At 60.4% G+C, this 20,334-nt stretch overlaps 2 protein-coding genes across 15 annotated transcripts in view; one reads left to right on the plus strand and one right to left on the minus strand.

Annotated features, from left to right (window-relative positions):
- Nucleotides 1–14: 14 nt before the first annotated feature.
- Nucleotides 15–11,716, plus strand: LOC122213797. Of its 2 annotated transcripts, none has more exons than XM_042928075.1 (3): nt 15–88; nt 1,952–2,178; nt 11,622–11,716. In XM_042928075.1, the coding sequence occupies exons 1-3, from the start codon at nt 62–64 to the stop codon at nt 11,647–11,649; spliced, it is 282 nt and encodes a 93-aa protein (XP_042784009.1). In that variant the 5' UTR covers nt 15–61; the 3' UTR covers nt 11,650–11,716. The 2 variants fall into 2 exon arrangements, with proteins under 2 accessions (XP_042784009.1, XP_042784007.1); XM_042928073.1 differs by lacking the exon at nt 11,622–11,716 and adding an exon at nt 2,767–3,650.
- The window catches only part of DPP9 (dipeptidyl peptidase 9), a 40,848-nt gene continuing 24,732 nt past the window's right edge, over nt 4,219–20,334 (minus strand). For 8 of the 13 annotated variants that reach the window (XM_042928043.1, XM_042928038.1, XM_042928046.1 and 5 more), the window contains 9 exons: nt 18,050–18,129; nt 15,123–15,275; nt 14,460–14,595; nt 12,727–12,872; nt 11,607–11,753; nt 10,740–10,892; nt 9,915–10,057; nt 8,507–8,618; nt 4,219–5,809 (listed from right to left, as the gene is read on the minus strand). In XM_042928043.1, the coding sequence (XP_042783977.1) occupies nt 5,717–5,809; nt 8,507–8,618; nt 9,915–10,057; nt 10,740–10,892; nt 11,607–11,753; nt 12,727–12,872; nt 14,460–14,595; nt 15,123–15,275; nt 18,050–18,129 (1,163 nt within the window). In that variant the 3' untranslated portion in view covers nt 4,219–5,716. Of the gene's footprint in view, nt 5,810–8,506; nt 8,619–9,914; nt 10,058–10,481; nt 10,617–10,739; nt 10,893–11,606; nt 11,754–12,726; nt 12,873–14,459; nt 14,596–15,122; nt 15,276–16,381; nt 16,794–18,049; nt 18,130–18,167; nt 18,807–20,334 lie in introns of those variants that run through there. The other 5 variants (XM_042928045.1, XM_042928044.1, XR_006199636.1 and 2 more) reach the window with 5 other exon arrangements.

Below are 20,334 nucleotides of genomic sequence, written 5' to 3' on the forward strand. Positions count from 1 at the left end.
GCCTCCATGCCCAGCCTTGCGACTGACCCTACAGCTCTCCCAGTTCGTGCATGTAGACGGAATGAGGGAAATGGACGATGGCCATTGGGTAAATACCTTGTAATTGTTGCAGCCAAGATCCCTGGGTGGATCTGAAGTTCAATAACGGGAAACCTCATTTAGAATGGAATGGGGGGGGCCGGCAGGGAAAGCTCTGCACCCTAGGACTTCTGGTCAATTGCAGGCCCAACAGGAAGTCCAGCGCCTCGCAAGTCCACAGTGTGTTAGCCACTACTGCGCAGGCCCAGCAAGAGGAAGTTTTTCCCTTGCCCCACAACAGCGCAGCCAATGAGAGGCAGCCACAGCGCAGCCAATGAGAGGCAGCCACAGCGCAGCCAATGAGAGGCAGCCACAGCCCAGCCAATGAGAGGCAGCCACAGCCCAGCCAATGAGAAGCCACCACCCCTGGCAGGTAGGGCAGCGGACTTTTTGTTTAGAAGAGGCCCTTGCAAGTTCCTCTTTCTTCTGTAAGATAATATCCCTCTCCCTTGTTCTGCAGCTTTCCCAATGGTTTTGCCGTCCTTAGTTTGCCTGTCCCAGGTTGCAGTGCTCTGCCATTCCTGTTTTTACTGGTAAAATAACTGTCAGTTTTATTTTTTAAGGTTAACAGATCTAACAATTAGTGGTTATTTCTGTGGCCTCAAAGTACTTTCCCCCAAGATAGTTATTCGTTATAAAGGGAAAAGTAGTAATTTTACAACGAAGACACGACTTTAGCCCAGTGATCTAAGTTAAGGGCGCCAGTGAGGCCGCAACGTGGAGCCGCTCACAGGGTGAACCGAGAAGGGCATTTTCAGTGGCGCCTCTAGCCTTCCTGCCCCACATGCATGACTTCAATCTAATTATAAGCAAATGTCAGACAGAATGCGGAGCTGAGGGCCATTCCACAAGGTAACTGGGCAGTACTCCTAAAAAAAAAAAAAAAAGGCTGAGGAACCATCACAGGATGGGGAGACCAGGACAACAAAACACGATGCGGGCTCCTGGATTGGCTCCTTGTCTTAGTTCAGTCTGTTCTAACAAACACACCGCAATCTGGCGGCCTATAAAGAAACACATGCTTATCTCTCAGGGTTCTGGAGGCCGGAAGTTCAAGATCAAGGCAACGGTAGATTTGGCGTCAGGTGAGGCCCACCTCCTGGTTCGGAGGCAGCTCAGTGCTCATATTCTCCGGGTCCTCGGTCCTCCCAGGGCGCAAGGGGCAGGGCGCTCTCTGGGGCGCTCTCTTGTCGGGGCGCTCATCCCATCCCGGGGGCTCCACCCTCTTGACCTAACCTCCTCCCGGAGGCCCCACCTCCTGACACCGTCACCCTGGGCATCAGCTTTCACCATAGGAATTTGGGAGGGACCGGTTCGTGCATAACAATCCTGGACCAGAGATTGTTACACATTACGTAACAGGATTGTATTGATGCTCATTTCCTGATGGAACCATGGTTACCTAAGATGTTCACATGAGGGGAAGCTGGGTGGAGGGCATCTAGGAACTCGGTACTGTTTCTGCAACTTTTTTGTCAGCCTAACGTTTTTTCAGAATAAACTAAAAAGCAAACAGTCCCTCTCTCATGGGGTTGTCAGGATAATTAACTGAGAACAACATGCAGGTGACATTTTTTACAAGGACTCTGAATCGTAGCTTTTCCCCCCAATTTTTTTGGTCACACATGGCTTGAGTTTCCGAGGAAGCACCACAATGGTGAGGGCCAGAGGGTCCAGGATTAAACTTGTTTCCCTGGTCCTTCCTGACTTGAGAGAACAGAATCCAGAAAGAAAATCTCACAGGTTGCCCCTAAGCTGAGCTCGAGTGCAAACTTTCGGGGCCTCAAGAGGGTGAAGGCCATTTTCAGGGAATGGGCAGCCTGGCCTGACTTGGGATACCTGTTTGCTTGAAGAAATCTCTTTCTCCTTGCAGCTGCCTGCTCTGGACCCCTTAAAAGGAAATCGGCTCCAGAAACCAGATGATCACAGTCTTGCTGTGTTTCACAGAGCATGTTCCGGTTCCGTTGATGTCTTCCCCGTTACCTCCCCTGCTGTGTTTGACCTTCGGCCCCTCACTGTGAAGGATTCAGTTAGCGGCCATGTGCCGTTGCTAGCAAGATACTTCAACTGTGTGCTGTTTGAGTCTCCTACCGAAGAGAGGTAGGTTGGCGTGTGCGTGTTTTTCCTTTTTGCCTAAAAAACAAAACAAAACAAAAAACCACATACTGGAGAGATTGAAAGAAAAAATAAACATCATTCCAGAGATCCTGCTTTTTAATCATGACATGAACTCTGGCAGTCCTTAAGGACACCATTTGATGACACAAATGTCAGTGGACATCCCTCTCTCTGCTCAGGACACCATAAATGGGGTGGGTGTGGACATAACAGGGATGCACGGAGGAGCTCCTTTCTGGAGAACAAACAGTTTAGTATTATGATTGGGGTGTTGGTTACAGGAATCCATGCGGGCGACAGAAAGGAAAAGACACACACACATACACGCTCTCACCAGCCAGCACATGTAAAAGCTGATAAAATCTAAATCAGGAATAGAGTCTAGTTAATTGCACTGCACTCGTGTCAGTTTCCTGATTTTGACAATGGCCGCCGGTTAGGTAAGATGTGAGCTGGATGGAGGGCACCTGGGATTCTCTGTACTATTTTCACAACTTCCTGTGTGTCCAGAGTTAAAATTCTTGTGTGTCTTTGTTTTCTGTTTGTGTTGAAACACGACAAACCTGTTAGGCAAATGACAAACCGGGAAAGAGCTCCAGCCAGCAGGACACGGGCTTTTGTGTCCATCACGTGTGGGTTCCCGCCAGTTAGGGAAGACAGGAACCTTTCCAGCAGGAAAGCAAGCCAGCCCGGGCACAGGCAACCTCAGACAGTACCGGGCACCCTCCCGCTGACGGATCCCCCGCCACTGGTGGAGGAGAGTGGCCCACGTATCAGCCTGGAAGAAACAGGTGCCTCTCCCTGCCACCTCCGCGACCGAGACTTTCGGCCAGCGGACACTTGTCCTCTTGTAGTTGCCCTTCACCCATCCTTCCTTCCTGTTGGCACCCCACTGACACTTCCGGGCTTCACTGTCAGGGTAGGAATGTGACTGACTAGAGTTTGGCCAATGGATGCTGTCTCCCGACAATCTTGAGTACTGACTGTGGGAGGCAGGGGTAGGAGTTTCCGACGAAGAGTTCCTGCTTTGAGACAAATGCAGGTTTCCAGCTGTCAAGGCTCCTGGAGCCCGCCCAGTGTCCTTTCCCACCGGTTCTGTCATTCTGTGACTTGTGACCAGTCCCCTCCTTGACTTTAAGTGAAAGACTACTTATTCCCAAGACTGATTTTTTAAAACATTCACTGGCTGAGCTTCCTATATGCAAAACACATGGAGATCGACAACACGGTTCAGTTTGCAACATGGATGACAAGGGACTGATTTCCTTCATATATAAAGAGTGTCCACAAATCGTTGAGGCCAACAGATCGAAAGAAAGGTGGGCAGATGGTCACTGGTAAACAAGTATCTTAAAACATGAAAATGTTGCCGCAGGTATAATTACAGTGAGATGCCACACCTCACTGGCAAAGATAAAAAAAAATAATTGATCACAGGTGGTACTGGTGAAGAAATGGAGACACAGGCGTACTTCACCCTTGTTGGAAAAGTTTACATTGAGGTGTTCTCTTTGGAAGGCAATTCGGCAGTGCTCGGTGAAACTAACATCGAATATGCCTTTGGGTAGTTCTAGGAAGTTACCCCTATAAACTCAAACATATGCCCAAAATGTGTACAAGACTGTGAACAGTTATCACTTATACTGGGGGCTGGCCAACCACAGCCTGGGGGTTAAATCTGGTCAGCTGCCTGGTTTTGTAAAGAAGGTTTTATTGGCACGCAGCCAAACGCACACATTTACATATTGTCTGTGGCTGCTTTGGGGCCAGGAGAGCAGAGTGGTTGTACCCGTCTGGCCTGCAAAGCCGAAAATATTTACTCTCTGGCCTTTTACAGAGGAAGTCTGGTGACCCCTGATTTATGCGGATTCAAAAAGCCCCGAATAACCTGTTCTCTCCTTGATAGGTGCCTGGCAAAATAGATTATGGCACATTCATAAGCAGGAATAGAATACAGATATTGAAAAATAGAGACTGGGATGTGGTTCCCTGTCTGGAGCGAAGGCATCTTTCCTCTATATATGCTTTTGCACTCAAGTTTTATTATATTTTTTAAGCCATTAAAAATAAAAGCGGAGCTTCCCAAAGTATGGAGAGGGTGAAGGCGCAAGGAGAGGTCGTCCTGCTGTTAGGAACTCATGTACCAGAGTGCCACCTGCTCAGGCAGTCTCCGGTCTCCCTGGGTCAGGGCTGCTGGGTCGGACGTGAGAGGGGAGCGGCCTGCCCTCCTTGGTCGGCATTTCCCGACGCCCCAACCACGGAGTCAAGCCTCTGGACAGACACAGGCACCAAAGGAAGTGGAGGCAGCCAGGGCAGAGCGACCGCCAGGAGGACTTGCGCCTTGGCTTACGCTGTGGCCCTGAGGAAGCCCGTGGGCTGGAGCAGGCCGGCCGTGACATCCTGGGCTGGGTCCCTAGGCGACTTGCGGTGGCTGCATCAGGACCCCGGGGCCGTCCTCGACGGGACCAGCCTGATGGGGGCGGGGCACCCTCCAGCCCGGGCAGCTCGCGGCTCGGTCGCCTCCCGGGACCCGCCCAGGCAGAGGCACAGCCGTCGGCGGCCCCGCGGCTGGGAAGGAACCTTAGGCAGGTGGCAGCGCTTCCGTCCGGAATTGTTTAATGAGTCTACTTCTTACACGCATAATTATAAAAGAATAAGAATCGACAAAAATATTTTCTTTCCATAATATGTAGAGGTGGTTCGTTTCCGGTGGGGGTTTTCGTTTGTGTGTGTGGTTTTTGTTTTGTTTTTTTGCTTCTTTTGTTTTCCTTTTCGCCCGCCCCCGGCAGGAGTCTTGGCGGGGAGGGGAGGGCAGGGGAGGGGGAAGGCGAACCCTGAGGCGGGGACGGCTCCGTCCCAAGCCCGGAGCCCCCCGGTCTGCGCGCGCTTCAGAGCCGGGCAGGAGGCTCCCCGCTCCGGGCCGGGAGAGGACGGGGCTGGCGGCGGACCCCATCCCCGGTTTAGGCACCCTCTGCTCTGCTCGGTCTCTTAAATAGTCGTCAGAAGCGCCCCCCCAACAACAGAACGCGACATGAAGTGGGCGGGGCTGGAGGGCAAGGCAGTCGCATGCTTCGGTGGCGGCCGGCGCGCTGCGGGGCGGGGCCGGGGACCGCGTGGGGAGGCCCCGCGACGGAGGCCCGGTCCCCCCAGGGTCTTCGCCCCCCTCCACACCCCCCGCCCCGTGCCCGGCGGAGTCGGGGCTCCCGGGCAGCGTGGGGAGGAGGGGATGGCCTGAGGACGCGCCTCTGGGGCGCGGGCCTCATCTCGCCGTCCTGGCCACCGAGAAGCAGCAGGCAAAACAGCCAGGAGCATTAAAACAATGATAAAAGGCGCGGGGGCGGCGAAGGCGGAGGCCCCGGGGCGGGGCTGGCCGGCGGGGGCGGCGGGAGGAGGCGCCTCCGAGCGGAGGGGCCTTCGGGGGCCACTCGGCCCCTCCCGCCGGCTCCCCCTGCGGGGGCGGCGGCGGCGGCGGCGGCGAAGCCACTTGTGCTCTGAATGTGCAGGCCCCAGGGCGCGGGGCTCAGAGGTACTCCTGTAGAAAGTGCAGCAGCGTGACTTCATAGTGCTCGCCGGACTCGGGGCAGCGGATGCTGTGTCTCTCGTTGGGGTAGATCTGGGGGGACAGAGAAGGCGGGGCTGGTGGCACGGAGGGACTCTGCCCCAGGTGCTGACCCACCCCGGCATCCTGTGTTCCCCGCTCCCGCCCTGGGCTCCTGGGGGGTCGTGGAGAGGAAAGAGCAGGTACGCTGGGCTCACGGACCTGGGTTCCAGTCCCCGTCCGCCACCCTCGTGCTGTGCAACCCTGGGCCCCTGCCGAGCTCTCTGACGGCAGCCCCACCCCCAAAATAAACCGGATGAAGAACTCGGGCCTTTCTTTGCAGGTCCTTTCAAGGGCTCGCCAAGCTCCAGGCTCCACCCGCCTAGGAGCTGCCCCCCAAACCTGGGGACACAGAGGGGCGCTGCAGCAGGTCTCAGGGACACTTGCTGCTGTCCACTGGGGCCACTTCGACTTCACCGGAAGGCCACATTAGGACTGCACGTGCCGAGGCCCCCAGGACAGGCGTCCCGCCCCAGGCTTTGTCTTACCACCCGAGGGGGCATTATCCCCACAGGGGGGCAGTGACATGTTGGTGCCAACGGCCACACCTAAGGAGTCACCCGGTCCTTGTAGGGTGGACGGCGACAGGCCTTCGGGCCTTGCTTCCGACCACGAAATGAGGGCCCTGGCACTCGAACAGGCCTCAGACCATGGGGATTCACGGGACAGCTTTGAAACCTGCTCCAGACTCTCCCAAAGTACCCAACCCTGGTCTCAAGTGGGACAGGGCTGGCTGGTATCAGGGCCGGGGGCCCATTCTTCACCTCTTCCTGCCGGCAAGGCAGGTTTGTGAACTGGTCTTTCCTCTCCAGGCCCATGGCCACTGGCCCAGCTCACTACCCTAGAATATGTCCAAGTGCCCAGGGGTCTCCCCTCCTCCTCCCTTGCCTTCTTTAATCCATCCCTCGATGAAGCCCGACTCTGATCACACTGTCCCCAGCTCAGAGCTCCGCAAGGACCTGCCAGCCTGACATCAAGACCTGCCTCCCCAGTCCCGTTGCCCCTACGTCCTCCCAGGCCTCACTCCTTCCACACTTTGGGCACCAGCACTGCCTGTGACAGACCCTTCACACCAGCCTGGGTCCTGGCTGCCTGGTCACTTCTTCCTCCTCTTGGCTGAGGGCAGGGAGAGGGGTCTGTGCATTCCCCGCTGTGCCCCGGGCCTGGCCTGGGACAAGTGTGATGTGTGAACAAGGAGGGCCTGGGGCCACCAGGCTCCCAGCCAACTGTGAAACAAAAGGGGGGTGCGTTCCACCTCCTTCACAAGCTGCCAGGCTCCCATCCCCAGTGGAGTGTCTCAGCTCGCCTCCAGCTTCTCCCCGGGAGGCAGGGGTACAGGACTACGGGCCCACCTGGGTGCTCAACGCTCTCCTGAGGGAACCCATTTGGCCCTCGAAGCCTCACCTACGGCCACACACGGAAGCCATCCCAGCCACCCGGCTCAGGGTCTCACGCTAAAAAAGGATGTGTGAGGGGGCACCTGGGCGGCTCAGTCAGTTAAGCGTCCACCTTTGATTTCCACTTGGGTCATGATTTTACAGTCGTGAGATCAAGCCCCGCACCGGGTTCCTCGCTGACGGTGAAGCCTGCTTGAGATTCTCTCTCTCCCCCATCCCTTCCCTGCTTGTGTGTACGTGTGTGTTCACTCTCTCTCTCTCAAAAAAAAAAAAAAGACAGTTGAGGTTTCATCCTGGCCCTGCCTCACCCTGATGTGCAGCTGCCTCTGGTCTGTTTGTGAGGCGTGTGTGCAGCTGGGGGGGGCCTCCCAAGAGTGAGCTCTGCCTGCCCTCCGGCCCTGTCTGAAAAGGCATGCCCAGCCACAGGTCCCTATGGCCCGTCCCCACTGCCCTGTGGCCCTCAGTTTCCCCATCTGTTGAACTGGCAACACGGCACTCCCCGAGGACAGGGCGCGTGGAGGCATCTGGGGGTGGCAGCCTGTGATAAAATCTGTCCCTCTCACCTCCCCAACTCCTCCTGAGTCTACCAGGCCTCCCACTCGCTCAGCCGGCCCCTTTCCTGCTGGGACAACGGGCTATGGCTCACGTCCCTCTGGTTCCCATGGGCCCCTGTCCACAAGGCAGCCAGAGGCTGGTCACTCCGGAAGCTGGCTGACACCTCTCCTCACCCTTTGATCAAACTCCAGCCGAGGCCCCGCCTCCACCACTGAAGCCCCGCCCCTCACCTCCAACCCCCGGCCCCTTATAAGCCGGGGAAGCCTGCTGCCCCAAACCCCACCCCTCGCCAGAGGGGCCGCCCTCTGCCCCGCCTTGGCCCCAACGCCTCTCCTGCTCCCTCCGTCCACCCCGGTCTTTTGCCCCTGCGCTGCTGTCTCTGACAGCGTCCTGAGCCTGATGTCTGCCCACCGCCCCCACCGCCCCCCAGGCTGAATCCCATCCCTACTCTCTAGCACCTTCAAATGTCCCCTCCTGGGGGAGCGCTTCTCTGAGCCCAGTCACACACATGCTTTCAGCACCCTGTACCGTTTCTCGGTTCCAGATAAAATGGCGTGTGAGCGAGGATTTTCAGAACACCGGCCTCTCTCCACCAGGCTGGGCTGGGGTGGGTCTGGCCTGTCCCCTCGGCGTGCCCGGCACGGAGGGCAGCGTGGCCCCGGGCACCATCAGTGATCAGCAGTGATCGCTGAATGGACGCGGGGGGACACGGGGCCTGGGGAAGGTTGGAGGAGGCCATTTGGGGGGAGGGGCCACCCACCTGGAGCTGGTAAGGTTTTCCGGCCCGGATCAGCTGGGAGACGAGGAAGTTCGTGTGGAAAAAGTGCACGTTCTCATCCAGGAAGCCGTGCAGGATCAGCAGGCGGTTGGGCCTGGAAGACAAGGCTGAGTGAGGTCTGGTGGGACCCTCTTCACACACTCGGCCCCAGGGGCGGCCAGGAGAGCGCGAGGGCACCGGGGGCACAGGTGGGTCTGGAGACTCCCTCGCCTCCTTCCAGGCAAGGAGGGGCGCGGGTGTGTGGGCTCTCCGTGTGGGATGGCCTGAGCTACGGGGAAGTTTTTAGAGCAGTGCTGCCCCACGGCGCTGTGGGACGATGGAATGTTCTAGACCTGCCCTACCGAATGCGGTTATCACAGTCATCACCACATGTGGCTCCCGAGCACTTAAAATGTGGCAGGAGTGGCCAAGGAACAGTAGTTTGTTGGCTTGTTTCTTTAAGTGGATTTTTAAAACTAACCTAAAAATACCTCATTTTAAACTGAACGATTTAGGGGCATTTGGCGCATTCCCAGCGTTTTGTGACTGCCACCTGCATCCAGTTCTGGCAAAGCCCTCCCCCCTCCCCCCCCCGCCCCAACCCGGGCCTCCCACAACCACCAATCTGCCTCGATGGAGTTACTCGTTCGGTGGCTGTGCACAAACGCGAGCTTAAATTCAGGGGCCACATACGGCTCCCGGCTTCCGTACTGGGCGGCACAGGCCCAGAGCACTGGGGTTCCAGCTTGGCTGTCCCCAGGGAGCCCGGACCACACTCCAGACCGAGGAGAGCAGCCTCACCGGGACAGGGGGCCCGGTGGGGTCAGCCTGCTTGGAGTGCCCGGCACTAAGGCGTGGGCCCAGGGCAGCCATTCGCCAGACAGAGCCACGCCAGAAGGTGGCGACACAGTTCCTTCCTTCAGAGAAAGGCCACTAGCAAAGCGTGACTCGGTGTGTCTAAGCCGGTCCCACGGACCCGGATGTTACAACCACGTGGACCGTGTCCTGAACCACCGCACGTCAAGTCCCACAGAACAGAGACCGATCAGGTTCAAGACCGACCGATGGCCCCACAGCGGGACACGTGCTTGGGGAGGGAGGGAGGCCCGCGTGTGCAAGGCAGTGGGACTCTAGGGCCTTCTTTCCATCGTTCTGAGGGTAGGGCCGAGGCCTCCTCCCTCCAAGAGCACCCGGGTGCCCACCTGCCTCGGTAGGCAGCAAGCAGGGAGGCCCTCAAGGGGGCGGGAGGCGCCAATGCGGGAGGCACCGTGGACACCCAGCTTCGTGGAGGAGCGGCCTGGGGCGGCCTCCCGGACACAGAAACGGCAGGGGCCGGGGAGGGGTGGTGGGAGAGAAAGTGGGGTGGGGGGGCCCTTGGTGACCCAGAAGGCGGGAGCGGGCGGGGCCTTACTCATTGGGCAGCTTCTCCACGTGCAGAGCCACAGATCCCGCCTCGTAGCCGAGCTGGTTGTTCTCCGGGACGTCCATGTAGCGCTCAGTGTAGCCGGTGTCGTAGGCCATCCAGACTGTGACCGGGGCGCCCGCGATGGCCACCTGAGGGCCACAGTGGACAGAGTGGGGTTGGAGAGACAGAGAGGGGTGGGGGGAGGGAGAGGGAGAGAAGAGAGAGAGAGGACAGGAGAGGAGAGACACACATACACGCACAGGTCAGGTCTCGGGAGCCCTCTCTCGCCTGCCGGCTGTCCCGGGGCCTCCCCCGCAGGACGTGAGGAACGGGCATGCACGGGGGGACTGGCGGGGGGGGGGGCCCTCAGACCGTGCGCCCCCGTGGATCGTGGATCGAGCGCCGTCGAGGGAGGGCGGGTGAGCTGAACGAGTACGTTCAGGCCGGGATCGGCCCCTCCCCGGTCCCACCGCCTTCCTGCCTCCTCCTCCTCCTCATCGCCGCCCCGCGGTGCCCTGTCAGCGCCGCCGGCCTGGGGGCCCCTCCCCCGACGCTCTTCACACCATGCCCCACCTCTGCCCATCCGAGGCCGGGGTCCCGGGCTCAGCCTCCCACAGAGAGCTGCCGGTGGGGTTTTGTGCAGCCGGATGCCATCCTGGGGTCAGCAGTGGCGGGCAATGAGGAGGGGGGCTCGGCCCCACGGGGCTGCTGCGGGGAGAAACAGCCACGTGGCAAGGCCCCTGCCGAGATGCCTCTCCGGGGGGGGCGGGTTCCGAGGGGCACGGGAGGGTGCCAGCAAACGGGGGCGGGGGGGGACGGTGCGGGACCCACCTTGAACACCTGGGGCTTATGGATCAGCCCCATGAGCGAGAGGAAGCCTCCGTACGACCACCCGTGGATGGCAACCCGGCTCAGGTCGACGAAGCCGTACTTCTCGGCCACGAACTGCAAGCCCTCGACCTGGTCCTCGATCTCCACCTGGCCCTGAGGGATGAGGCCGGGCACCTCTCAGAGGACTCCTTCCGCACGTGCACCCTGCCCTCCCGCCTCCGTCCCTTGTGGACCAGAAACGGGTCTCTGGAAGCTGCCCCTGTCTCCAGACCCTGTTCGAGCCTGCTCTCCGGGGTGGCGGCCAGACGGGCCCGGCGCCAGCCCTGCCCTGCCTCTTCCTGGCTGGCTCCGAGAAAGTCACGTGCGTTCTCTGGGCCTCTGTCTCCTAATCCCTAAAACAGGATGTCGGCACGATGGGGCCCCTTTCACAGTGGGCACAAAGAGGAAACGGGACGCCGAGTGTCCTGCACTCAGAGGCTGCCACCTGCTAAGGGCTCGGCGAACATCACCTTCATCACCTCCATCACCATCACCGCCACCGCCATCACCATCAGAACCGCTTCCATAGCCACCAGCCCCCGGCTGGCCCAGCCCTTGGGACGTCCTGCCGACGGGGCCTATGCTGAGGTGTCTGGCTCACCCGGGCCTCAGGCACCAGGTGGGACGGGCGCATACCTGTCTCCCGTGGGGTGCCGCTCAAAGGGGAGCACCAAAGTGCACATCTTCCTTGGCTCCGAAAGGTTGCCCTGCTTATTCCTGGCATCCCAGCCGGGCCTGCCCTCAGGGAGGGGCTCCGGGGCCGCCCCCACACCCCAGGGCTCCCCTCACCACGCAGAAAGGCCCGGAGAGACCGCGAAGACATGTTACCATTTGGTTTTTCAGGGCTCCTTCGAACCGAAGCCCCCGCTGACACGAGCCCCTGCCATCGATCACGACCACGGCGTAGCCCAGGGATGCCAGCGTGTTGAGCCGCAAATACTTGATGCCTTTGAAGGAGTTGTTTACCAGCTGCACCTGCGAGGGGAAGGCGAGGAGGGGCCATGGAGCTCCGGACGAGTGGAGAGGCACCCAGCGCGTGACACCAAGCGGGAGGGGCCGGGTGGGCCAGAGGCCGGTGGGCCGGGGCCGGGGGGTCTCACGGCCTCATCGAGACTCCTGCACTTCACTGTGAAGGCTGCGGACGGGCCCGGAAGGGTTCTAGCCACGGGGGAGCGGGTCAGACGGGCCCACTCTGCCCCAAGCCCGTGCTCAGGAAAACAGAAGGGAAAGCCCCGCTCAGGCTCCCTCCTCGGCCAGGGCCTCTCCCGCTGGCCTTCCCTGGAATTACTCCCTGATTTCTTGAGCCACAGTGTGCCCTCTTTCTACCCCGCAGTCACCTCTAACAAAACAGACGAGAGCTGTCGCGCCAGACAGCTGTGTTCCCTGAGTCACTTGACTTCATCCAGTTCCTCATTTTGGCCCTACTGATGTCCGGAGCCTTATCGGTCTCCGTCATGGGGGGCCATGTCAGGGGCCGCAGGGTGTTGACTGACCCAGGTCCCCACCCCCAGCTGTGATGACTACAAATGTCCCTAGCCATCGCCAAGTATCCCCTGGGGGACGGAACACCCCCGGGTGAGAACTGCTGTCTTAGATGGACCCCAATTCCAACCCGGCCACCTGGGCCTGTCTTGTCTTCTTGCTGGAGAACTCGGCCCAGGGCCACCTCTGTCCCCAGGCTGGTGACCAGGGGCGAGAGGGGGTCACTGCTGGGCAGGTGGGCCAGAAGGACACATGGGTGTTAGCGGGGTTTCCCAGAGGGACATGGGAACATCAGCAGGCGAAAGGGGAAGGGGGCTGCACGGGAGGGTGGGGTGGACAGAGACCCAAGGATCCCGTGTAGTCACTGGGGACGGGGCCTCCGTGCGCTAACCCTTCTCTGGCCTGGCTGGTGCCCAGGTCCCGGCGCGAAGGAAGGGGGGGTGTGGGGAGCAGGGCCGGCACCCACCTGGGGGCCTCCATACACAAAGAGGACAGTGGGGTGCTTCTTTCCTGGCTGCACGGCGTGTGGCTTGTAGATCATGCCGTAGAGCCGCACGTCCGACCGCGTGTGGAAATGGAAGATTTCGGGGGGCACGTAATCCGGGGGGCAGCCTGCAGAGACACAGCGGCTGTGGCTTCTCGGGCCGGGGGCGCCCGCGAAGCACTCTGGCCGAACCCCACGCTCTGCCGGCCGGCCCTCAGCTGCAGAGGGCGCCTTCTGTGCTTCCTGACAGTTTAAATCACAATCCGAGGGCCCGGGGGGACTCTGGTCCTGGCAGTGTGCCCGGGGTACAGCCCCCTGACACCCGCTCCTCTGACCTCCTGTGGGGGTGTCAACGCCACCCCTGGGATCTGAGTAGCAGCCAGTTTTAATCGTCTGCTTCTCTGACTTTCACCTTTGGTTTTGCAAAGCAACACTGGTTTTCCAATCATGACAGTGAGGCAAAATCTTTGAAGCTTATCTCGCAAGTTTATTTAGGTGGCAGATAGAGGAAGGCGATTTAAAAAGAAAAACGAGTCAACTGTAAGGTAGGTTGGGGGCTGGCAACTGCTCCGTGTAAAGGGTCAGCTGGTAAGTATTCTCGTCTCCGTGTCTTAACTACACAGCTGTGCTGTTGCGGCCCTAACGTGGTACCTAAGGGACCGGGAGCAGCCAGACCTGGCCCCCAGGCCACGGCGCGCCGACTTCTCATAGAGACGGTCTACAAACATGGCAAGATCGGGAGTTTTGGGACATGGTGCCTCGGTCCACCCGCCTGCAAGCCCGGGGCCGGGACACCTGACTTCCCACTGCTGTCCCCACTGCTGTGCCGTGTGTCCCGGTAGGCCCCATCCTCCCCTGGGTGTCCCCGTCGGTGAAACTGGGGCCAGAGTCCCTGCTCTGTCACGTCCGTGGTGATGTGGGGCGCGTCACGGACCGAGCTGGTCCCAGAGCGTGACGATGTAACAAGACGCTTTCCAGCCCACAAACACCAGGGATTCTCATTACCTAGAATGTTCTGGAAATCTAGCAGACGGCAGCTCTGGGGTCAGGCAAGGGTGTCTTTTTTAGCGAGTGATTCCCGTGTGCCAGGCAAGGTACGGAATATTAAGGCCTTCTTCCTAGGGACCGCCTGCCATCGTGCCATTTCATAGAGAAGGGACACATCTCAGGGAGCCTGACCGCCTTGCCTAGGATTCCGCGGCCAGCATTGGGCTCCGGGGCCACCCCACGGGCTCCCGGGCAAACCGCAAGATGCCTCGTGTCCCCCGAGGCCGTGCTCGCGCCCCCGCCCCCGGATCCACCACACACAAAGCCATCGGGACGTGCGCCCCGGGCAGGTGCCCTCGGAGACAGCTGCCCACGGGTGAGGACGCCCCGCACGGGGCCTGCCCGTGTGTGGCAGCCGGTCGTGAGCGGAATCTGCGCCCTGTGCCGTGTCCTCCTTAACTGTGGCACAGAAATGAGACGCTGTCCAGGTGGCAGGCCCCACGGGACAGGCAGGGCCACCGGTAACGCCCAATGGAGAGCTCTCAGGGCTCCGGGGAGGGGCCAGCAGGCAAGACCCTGGGCCCCTCATGGCCTCGAGGCTGCCGGGACGGCCCCCTCTCATCGTGTTACTTGAGAGGGTGGCATCCCATTTCACAGATGGGCAAGCCGAGGCTCCTGGTGGGCGTGGGGGCCTCGGTCAAGGTCCCCAGGGATGTGGGGCTACTCACTGGCCGCCTCCATCATGCTGGCCCAGAACCGGGGCTGCTTGTGCAGAGGGTCGTCGTCGGGGCCGCTCAGCTTATAGACGTGCACGCAGGGTGGCGTGCCCACGCTGCTGTAGTGGCTGATGAACATGTCGAAGTTCTGTAGGCGGGACGGGGCGCTGAGCACCGCACGACACCAGCGTCCTTCCCCGCCCCCCGTCACCCACCAACCTATCTGCTGTCTTTGCCCTGGGTGCTCACTTGTTTAAGCTTCAAACTCCTCTGCCCCCGAGAGAGGGGCGCTATTACCGGCACGCCCATTTCACAGGTAAGCAAACTGAGGCCAAGAGGAGTCGGTCCTCTGGCCAGGGGCACACCCCCACCCCACCCCCCGTGCTAACTGATGGACCCAGGGTCGCACCCGGATCCTTCCGATGCCAGAGCGTGCTCACGTCGCTGGCTCTATAGCCGGCAAACTACCAAACGCTTGCCCTGGACTGGAAGTAGCCCCGTGCACGTTCACGGCCTGACTTTCTAGAACGTTCCCACAGGCTAAGGGGGTGGGGCAGGAATGCTGCCATCTAGCATGTCGGGGGAGTGCCCACCTGGCTGACTTTCTAGAACGTTCCCACAGGCTAAGGCGGGGGGCAAGAATGGTGCCCTCAGGCGCGTCGGGGGAGTGCCCACCTGGCTCATGGAGCAGCTGTGGGAGAAGCCGGGTGTGGTGAGGCGCACGATCTCGCCCGCCGACTCATAGCTGACCACGTAGAGGTGGTGCTCCAGGGGCGTGTCCTTCGTACCTTGGAAGTACACCAGCTTCGTCTCCTCGTTGACCCAGATCTGTGGGGACACAGGGGCTCCTCGTGAAGCAGCCCCAGGCCGGACCCTGAACTTCCCAGGCCTTTGCTCCCGCGGTGGCTGGGGGAGGGGGCCGATGCCCGGCGGAGAGACCCAGGCTCTTCTCCCTGCCCCCACAGGGAGGGCCCAGAGTTCCGGGGATGGGAGACTCGCCCTCTCCCCAGTTTCTTTAGCCCACCAGCTGGAGAAGAACTTTCTAGGAGAGAAGCGCCTCTCGGACCTGGTGGGGCAGGAGCGGACAGCGACCTCGCTAAGCTCGCCGGGTGTCCTCTGGGAGGACTTGAAGTCGGAATGCCAACCCCAGACCGAGACGCAGAAGCAGAGGGCACAGGGCCTGGGACAGGGGCTGAGGGAGGGGCTGGCCTTGCCTGAGGGCCCCCCAGTCCCCAAGCCTGGTCCCCGAAGGGGTCAGCCCGCCCTTTGGACCCAGGTGCTCAGGGTTAAGAAGTGGGCCCCCCCCCCGCCTGCTTCCTGGGTGAACCCCCATCAGACTCCAGCGTGACGTTGACATGGTGAAGCCTCCGGGGAAAGCAGGAAACAACCCCGCGACCTGGTAACACGGAGGCAAAACCCTTAAAAAAGTGTGTCCTCTGATGCAGCAAGTAGGTTCCCGGGAACTGTTCCAGAGGGCTCTGCTGTGTTCTTAATACTAAAAAAAGACAACGACTCGAACATCCCCGAGTACAGATCGCTTTCAAAATTACGGCACAGTGCTCCGTGGCCACGTAAAACCGTATTTTCTAAAACAAACAAAAAACAACAAAAAACACCCTGCGTAGCCCCTAAAACGATGTCCTGCGGAGCCATGTGCAAACAGAAAAGAGCTGCCGGGGTTTCCACCGTGGTCGGTCGCCTCCCGGGGGAAGAGGTTACGGGGAGTCTGGGGTGAGGCAAGTGAGGGGATTCGCAAACGCAGGGTCACTCAGAACGGTTCAGTCCGCACAACAAACACGACGTATCCACTGTCGCCATCGTTTCGAGATAAACGCACGTTTTCTAGAAACAGAGGGCGTCGTTAGAAAACCCCCAGGCACCTGCAGTCATTCGCCGGTTTTGTCACAAGGGCCACGTGAGACGAGGCACACGAAGGGGGCGCTCGGGACCCTCCCAGGTCCGCAAACAGCACGGGCGGCACAGACCCTCCGGAGGGGACGCGAGAGGCCCTCCCTTCCCTTTGTAAGTCTTAAATGCTGCTGCGTCGTCGACCATACTTCAGTTAAAAATAACATCAGGTGCTGCCATGGCTTTTTTTTTTTTTTTTTTTTTGCTTTTTTTTAATTTCTGGGTAAAAACCCAGGCGAGCAAACACCATAACGCCCCCAGCGGCAGAGGAAAAGGAGAATCCTGGCTGGTGGGTCCGCCAGACGCTGTGCCGGGGGCTTCCGGTTCAAGTCCCCTCGGGGGACATCCGGCCATGTCCGGGGACCTCTGTGGTTGTCACACCTGGGGCGGCTGGGGCTGGGGAGGCTGCTGATGCCCCACGGTGCTCGGGACGCCCCGCTGGGGGCAGAGACTCTGCTGTAAACGCGAGCAGACCAGAGCTCTCTGATGGTCCCATTTCACAGACGACGAACTGAGCGTTAGCTCCCGGCTGCTGAGAGGCAGGAGGCACCTCTTCGCGCGCATCGACCGTAGCAGAGCAAACGAGGCAGCCTTTAACCTTCTGGCACCGGCCTTCCGACCTCGCCTCGCAAATCAGAGCGGGGTGTGAAATCTGACAGAATCAGGACCGCACGTACCACGTGGCGTCCCCACTGGCTTCCTTCCAACAACCCACAGGGACGTCCTTCCAAGTCAGTGGAGGGGTCCGCGGTCGGGGGAGGGCATGCTCTCATCAACGCCCGTGTCTAAGGGACCTGGACCTATCCACGTCACTCCTCGCTTGCTCACTCAGGTGCCCACTAACCACCGCGGCTGCACGGACAGCCCTGTGAGGCACGCACGTGGGCTAACATCTCTCACGTCTGCTTTTGGTCCGGGAGGCACTTATGCTGGTGTGGAGAAGGGACACAGGAAGTCTGATTAAGAGCTCTCTCCACTGAAAGGCCCGGGTGGCTCAGTCGGTTGAGCATCCGACTTCGGCTCGGGTCACGATTTCACGGTTCATGAGTTCGAGCCCCGCGTCGGGCTCTGTGCCGACGGCTCGGAGCCTGGAGCCTGCTTCGGATTCTGTGTCTCCCTGTCTCTCTGCCCCTCCCCCACCTCTGTGTGCTCACGCACGCTCTCTTTCTCTCTCTCTCTCTCTGTCCCCAAAATAAAATAAAACAGTAAAACAAACACTAAAAAAAAAAAAAAAAAGAAAGAGGTTTCTCCATAATATTTGGAATTTTGTAGAACTGGACCCAGGTGAAGATTTGGTCAGAGGCAAGTCCTGCCACGTCCTTACGATGGCCAGAAGCTGCAGGACAAGTGTCCCATAAGCTGCTCTCCCAGGGAGAGGTGGTCTCACGGAGCGGGGAAGGCTAACGGGGTGCCACGGGTGCACAGAGCAGCCCCCGATTCCCGGACCGGGGCTGTCCGGCTGGCCGGAAGCGGAGCCCCGCGGCCCTGGGCCCGCGGGAGCCGTGGACGGAGCCGTGGACGGAGCCGGGCGGAGCAGAGCAGGAGGAGGACGCAGCCAGGAGGGAAGAGAGAAGCCACAGGCACACGGGGTGGGCAGGGCAGCTGAAGCGTGCGCACGCGTGTGTCTGTGCACGTGTGTGTGTACAAGCGTGCGTGCAGGGCGGGCGGGGAGGGTTGCAAAGAGATTCTGGTACCTTGGAGCCGTGCCTTGCCAAAACCTCCCACTCGCCGCTAGTCAGCGCGATCTCCTCCTTGATGGGGCACTTAAATTCATCTGCAAGTAAGGAGAGGAAGAGGTGAAAGGGGCCCAGGAAGCCGTGAAGGGGACGCAAAGGCACTGAGGCCAAACTCCACCGGAGCCCAGGCGGCCGGGGCCAGGAGGGAGGAGGGAGGCGAGGCCGAGCCAGCCGAGCCTGGGACACGGTAAGGTGCGGGGCCAGTGCAGGGTGCTGGCACCTCCCGGGGGAAACCAGACCTCTGCGTTTTTACCGGAAGCACCGATTTTAGAACCCGGCACGGGCCAAACCAGCAACTTCCGGACTCTCGGCCGGTGACCTCTCAGAATGTGTTAGGTTTTGGAGAACGAAGTCTTGATTAGAACGCTTGGGCTGAGCAAAGGCTCAGCTGAGATCCTATGACAGACCTTTGGGGTTTTTGTTGTTTTGGTAGATCTCACTTTTGAATTTCCATCAGGCAAATAACTACGGATGCTAGTAGGCACACATTACAAATTTATTAAGACGGTTTACGAGTGACGCGGTTTCATGCCGTGCCCGCCTCACAGAGGCCCGGCAGACATCGACTCCTGCTGCAGAGATCTGGGCCCAGAGATTGGTCACAGCTGGATCTGGGAGGGAGAGACGCTCCTCCCGCGGTCCCCGCTCGCGGAGGCTGGACACGGCTGACTTTTCGCTCCTTCAGATCCTTACCGGAGCCCGTCCGGCGTCGGGCCTGCAGGGAGCGGGTGCAGGCCCGGGAGTGGAACCTCTCGTGGCCGCCGTTGGAGCCCCGCCCCTTGGGGAAGGACCCGGCGCACCCGCTGACGGCGGGCCATGCGCCGCCCTCCCGGCTGCCACATCCTCTCAGCCTTCCGGGTTCAAGGCCACACTTCTCAGTGGAGGGGCTGCCCACCACACGTGCTCGGCCCTCTCTCGCGGGACCCTCTGCCGCGAAGGGACCCTCGCGCGGCCTGGACACACTGCCCCAGCCGGCGTCCCACTTCTGGCTGGCGCCCCAGGCTCCTGACCTTCCCTCCTCTTCCCCAGGCGCCCCGATGGCAACTTTCAAGAACTCATGCCTTCTGGTCCAAAGTGACCGAGGTCTCGCCTTCTCGGCTACCCAACGGCCGCCTAGCAGGCACGAGCCACGTGGACCAGGCGGGCCGCACGGGGTGGGAGGGAGAGCTGGCGTGCCCACTGCAAAGGCAGGAGGTCCCTGTGGGGCACCTGCCACGACCTCCACCCAGCGACCACCACAGGCAGGAATGAGGCTGTTCCAAGCGAAGACTCCCGAGCTCACGTCAGGTGGTGGCGGCCAAGTCAGAGGGACACACGACGGGAAAGCTCAAGAGCAGTGAGCCACAGGAAGCCCGCCTTCGGGGTGGCCTAGCCAGCCCGTGCTGTGTTGCACCCCGAGTGACAGCAGTGACAGGTCCCCGAGACGGCAGTCACTCCTCTGTTGCCGTCTTACTCGAGTCCCATCAGTTCGAGGCTTCGCCTGTTCCTGACGCTCGGGCCACACGCTCTCAGGCCTCCATTCCCTGTGCGGGAGCTGACTCTACACTGGGGGACACTGGGCGATGTCGGGGACATCTGGGGCTGTCACGAGGGGGGCTCCTGGCACTGAGTGGGCGGGGGGGGGGGTCAGGGATGCCGCTCAGCCCCCAACAGAGCCTATGACGTCCCCGCTGAGGACCACCCGGCCCAGCGTCCGCAGTGGCCGGGGGTGGGGTGCCGGAGGGGCCCTGGCTGGCTCTCAGCCCACGCTGCTTCCCCACCCCGTCCCGAGGCCGAGACGCCATCTGCGTGAGGACCCCCCGCATGCCCGCTGCGGGTATCCTTCTGCTCGCTGGGACTCCAGGCACGCAGACCTGCCCACACAGCATGTCCACTCCCGGGCACTCCGACGTGAACACATCCAAACCTCAACTGGACGTTTCTCTCCTAAATCTGTCCCTCCCACACTCTTTCTGTCTCACGCCGACACTCCAAAAACCTTCCGGTTTCTCTCTCAGACCCTACGTCCAATCCACCGGCAGACTGCTGACTCAGAGGTCAAAGTGCACCCAGAATCGAATCTGCCTGGGTTGGCCCAGGCTGCTGCCCTGACCCACCCTGGCTACACTCCACACAGCAACCCCAGGAACCGCTTAAACTGATGTGAGATCAGTGGTAAAAGCCCAAGTCCTCCCTGAGGCCCCCAAGGCCCGGTACAACGTGCCCTGGCCCCTCTCCTCCCTCTTCTCCTCCCTCCCTCCCCC

The sequence above is a fragment of the Panthera leo genome, chromosome A2, assembly GCF_018350215.1.
Source record: "Panthera leo isolate Ple1 chromosome A2, P.leo_Ple1_pat1.1, whole genome shotgun sequence".
Lineage (NCBI taxonomy): Eukaryota > Metazoa > Chordata > Mammalia > Carnivora > Felidae > Panthera > Panthera leo.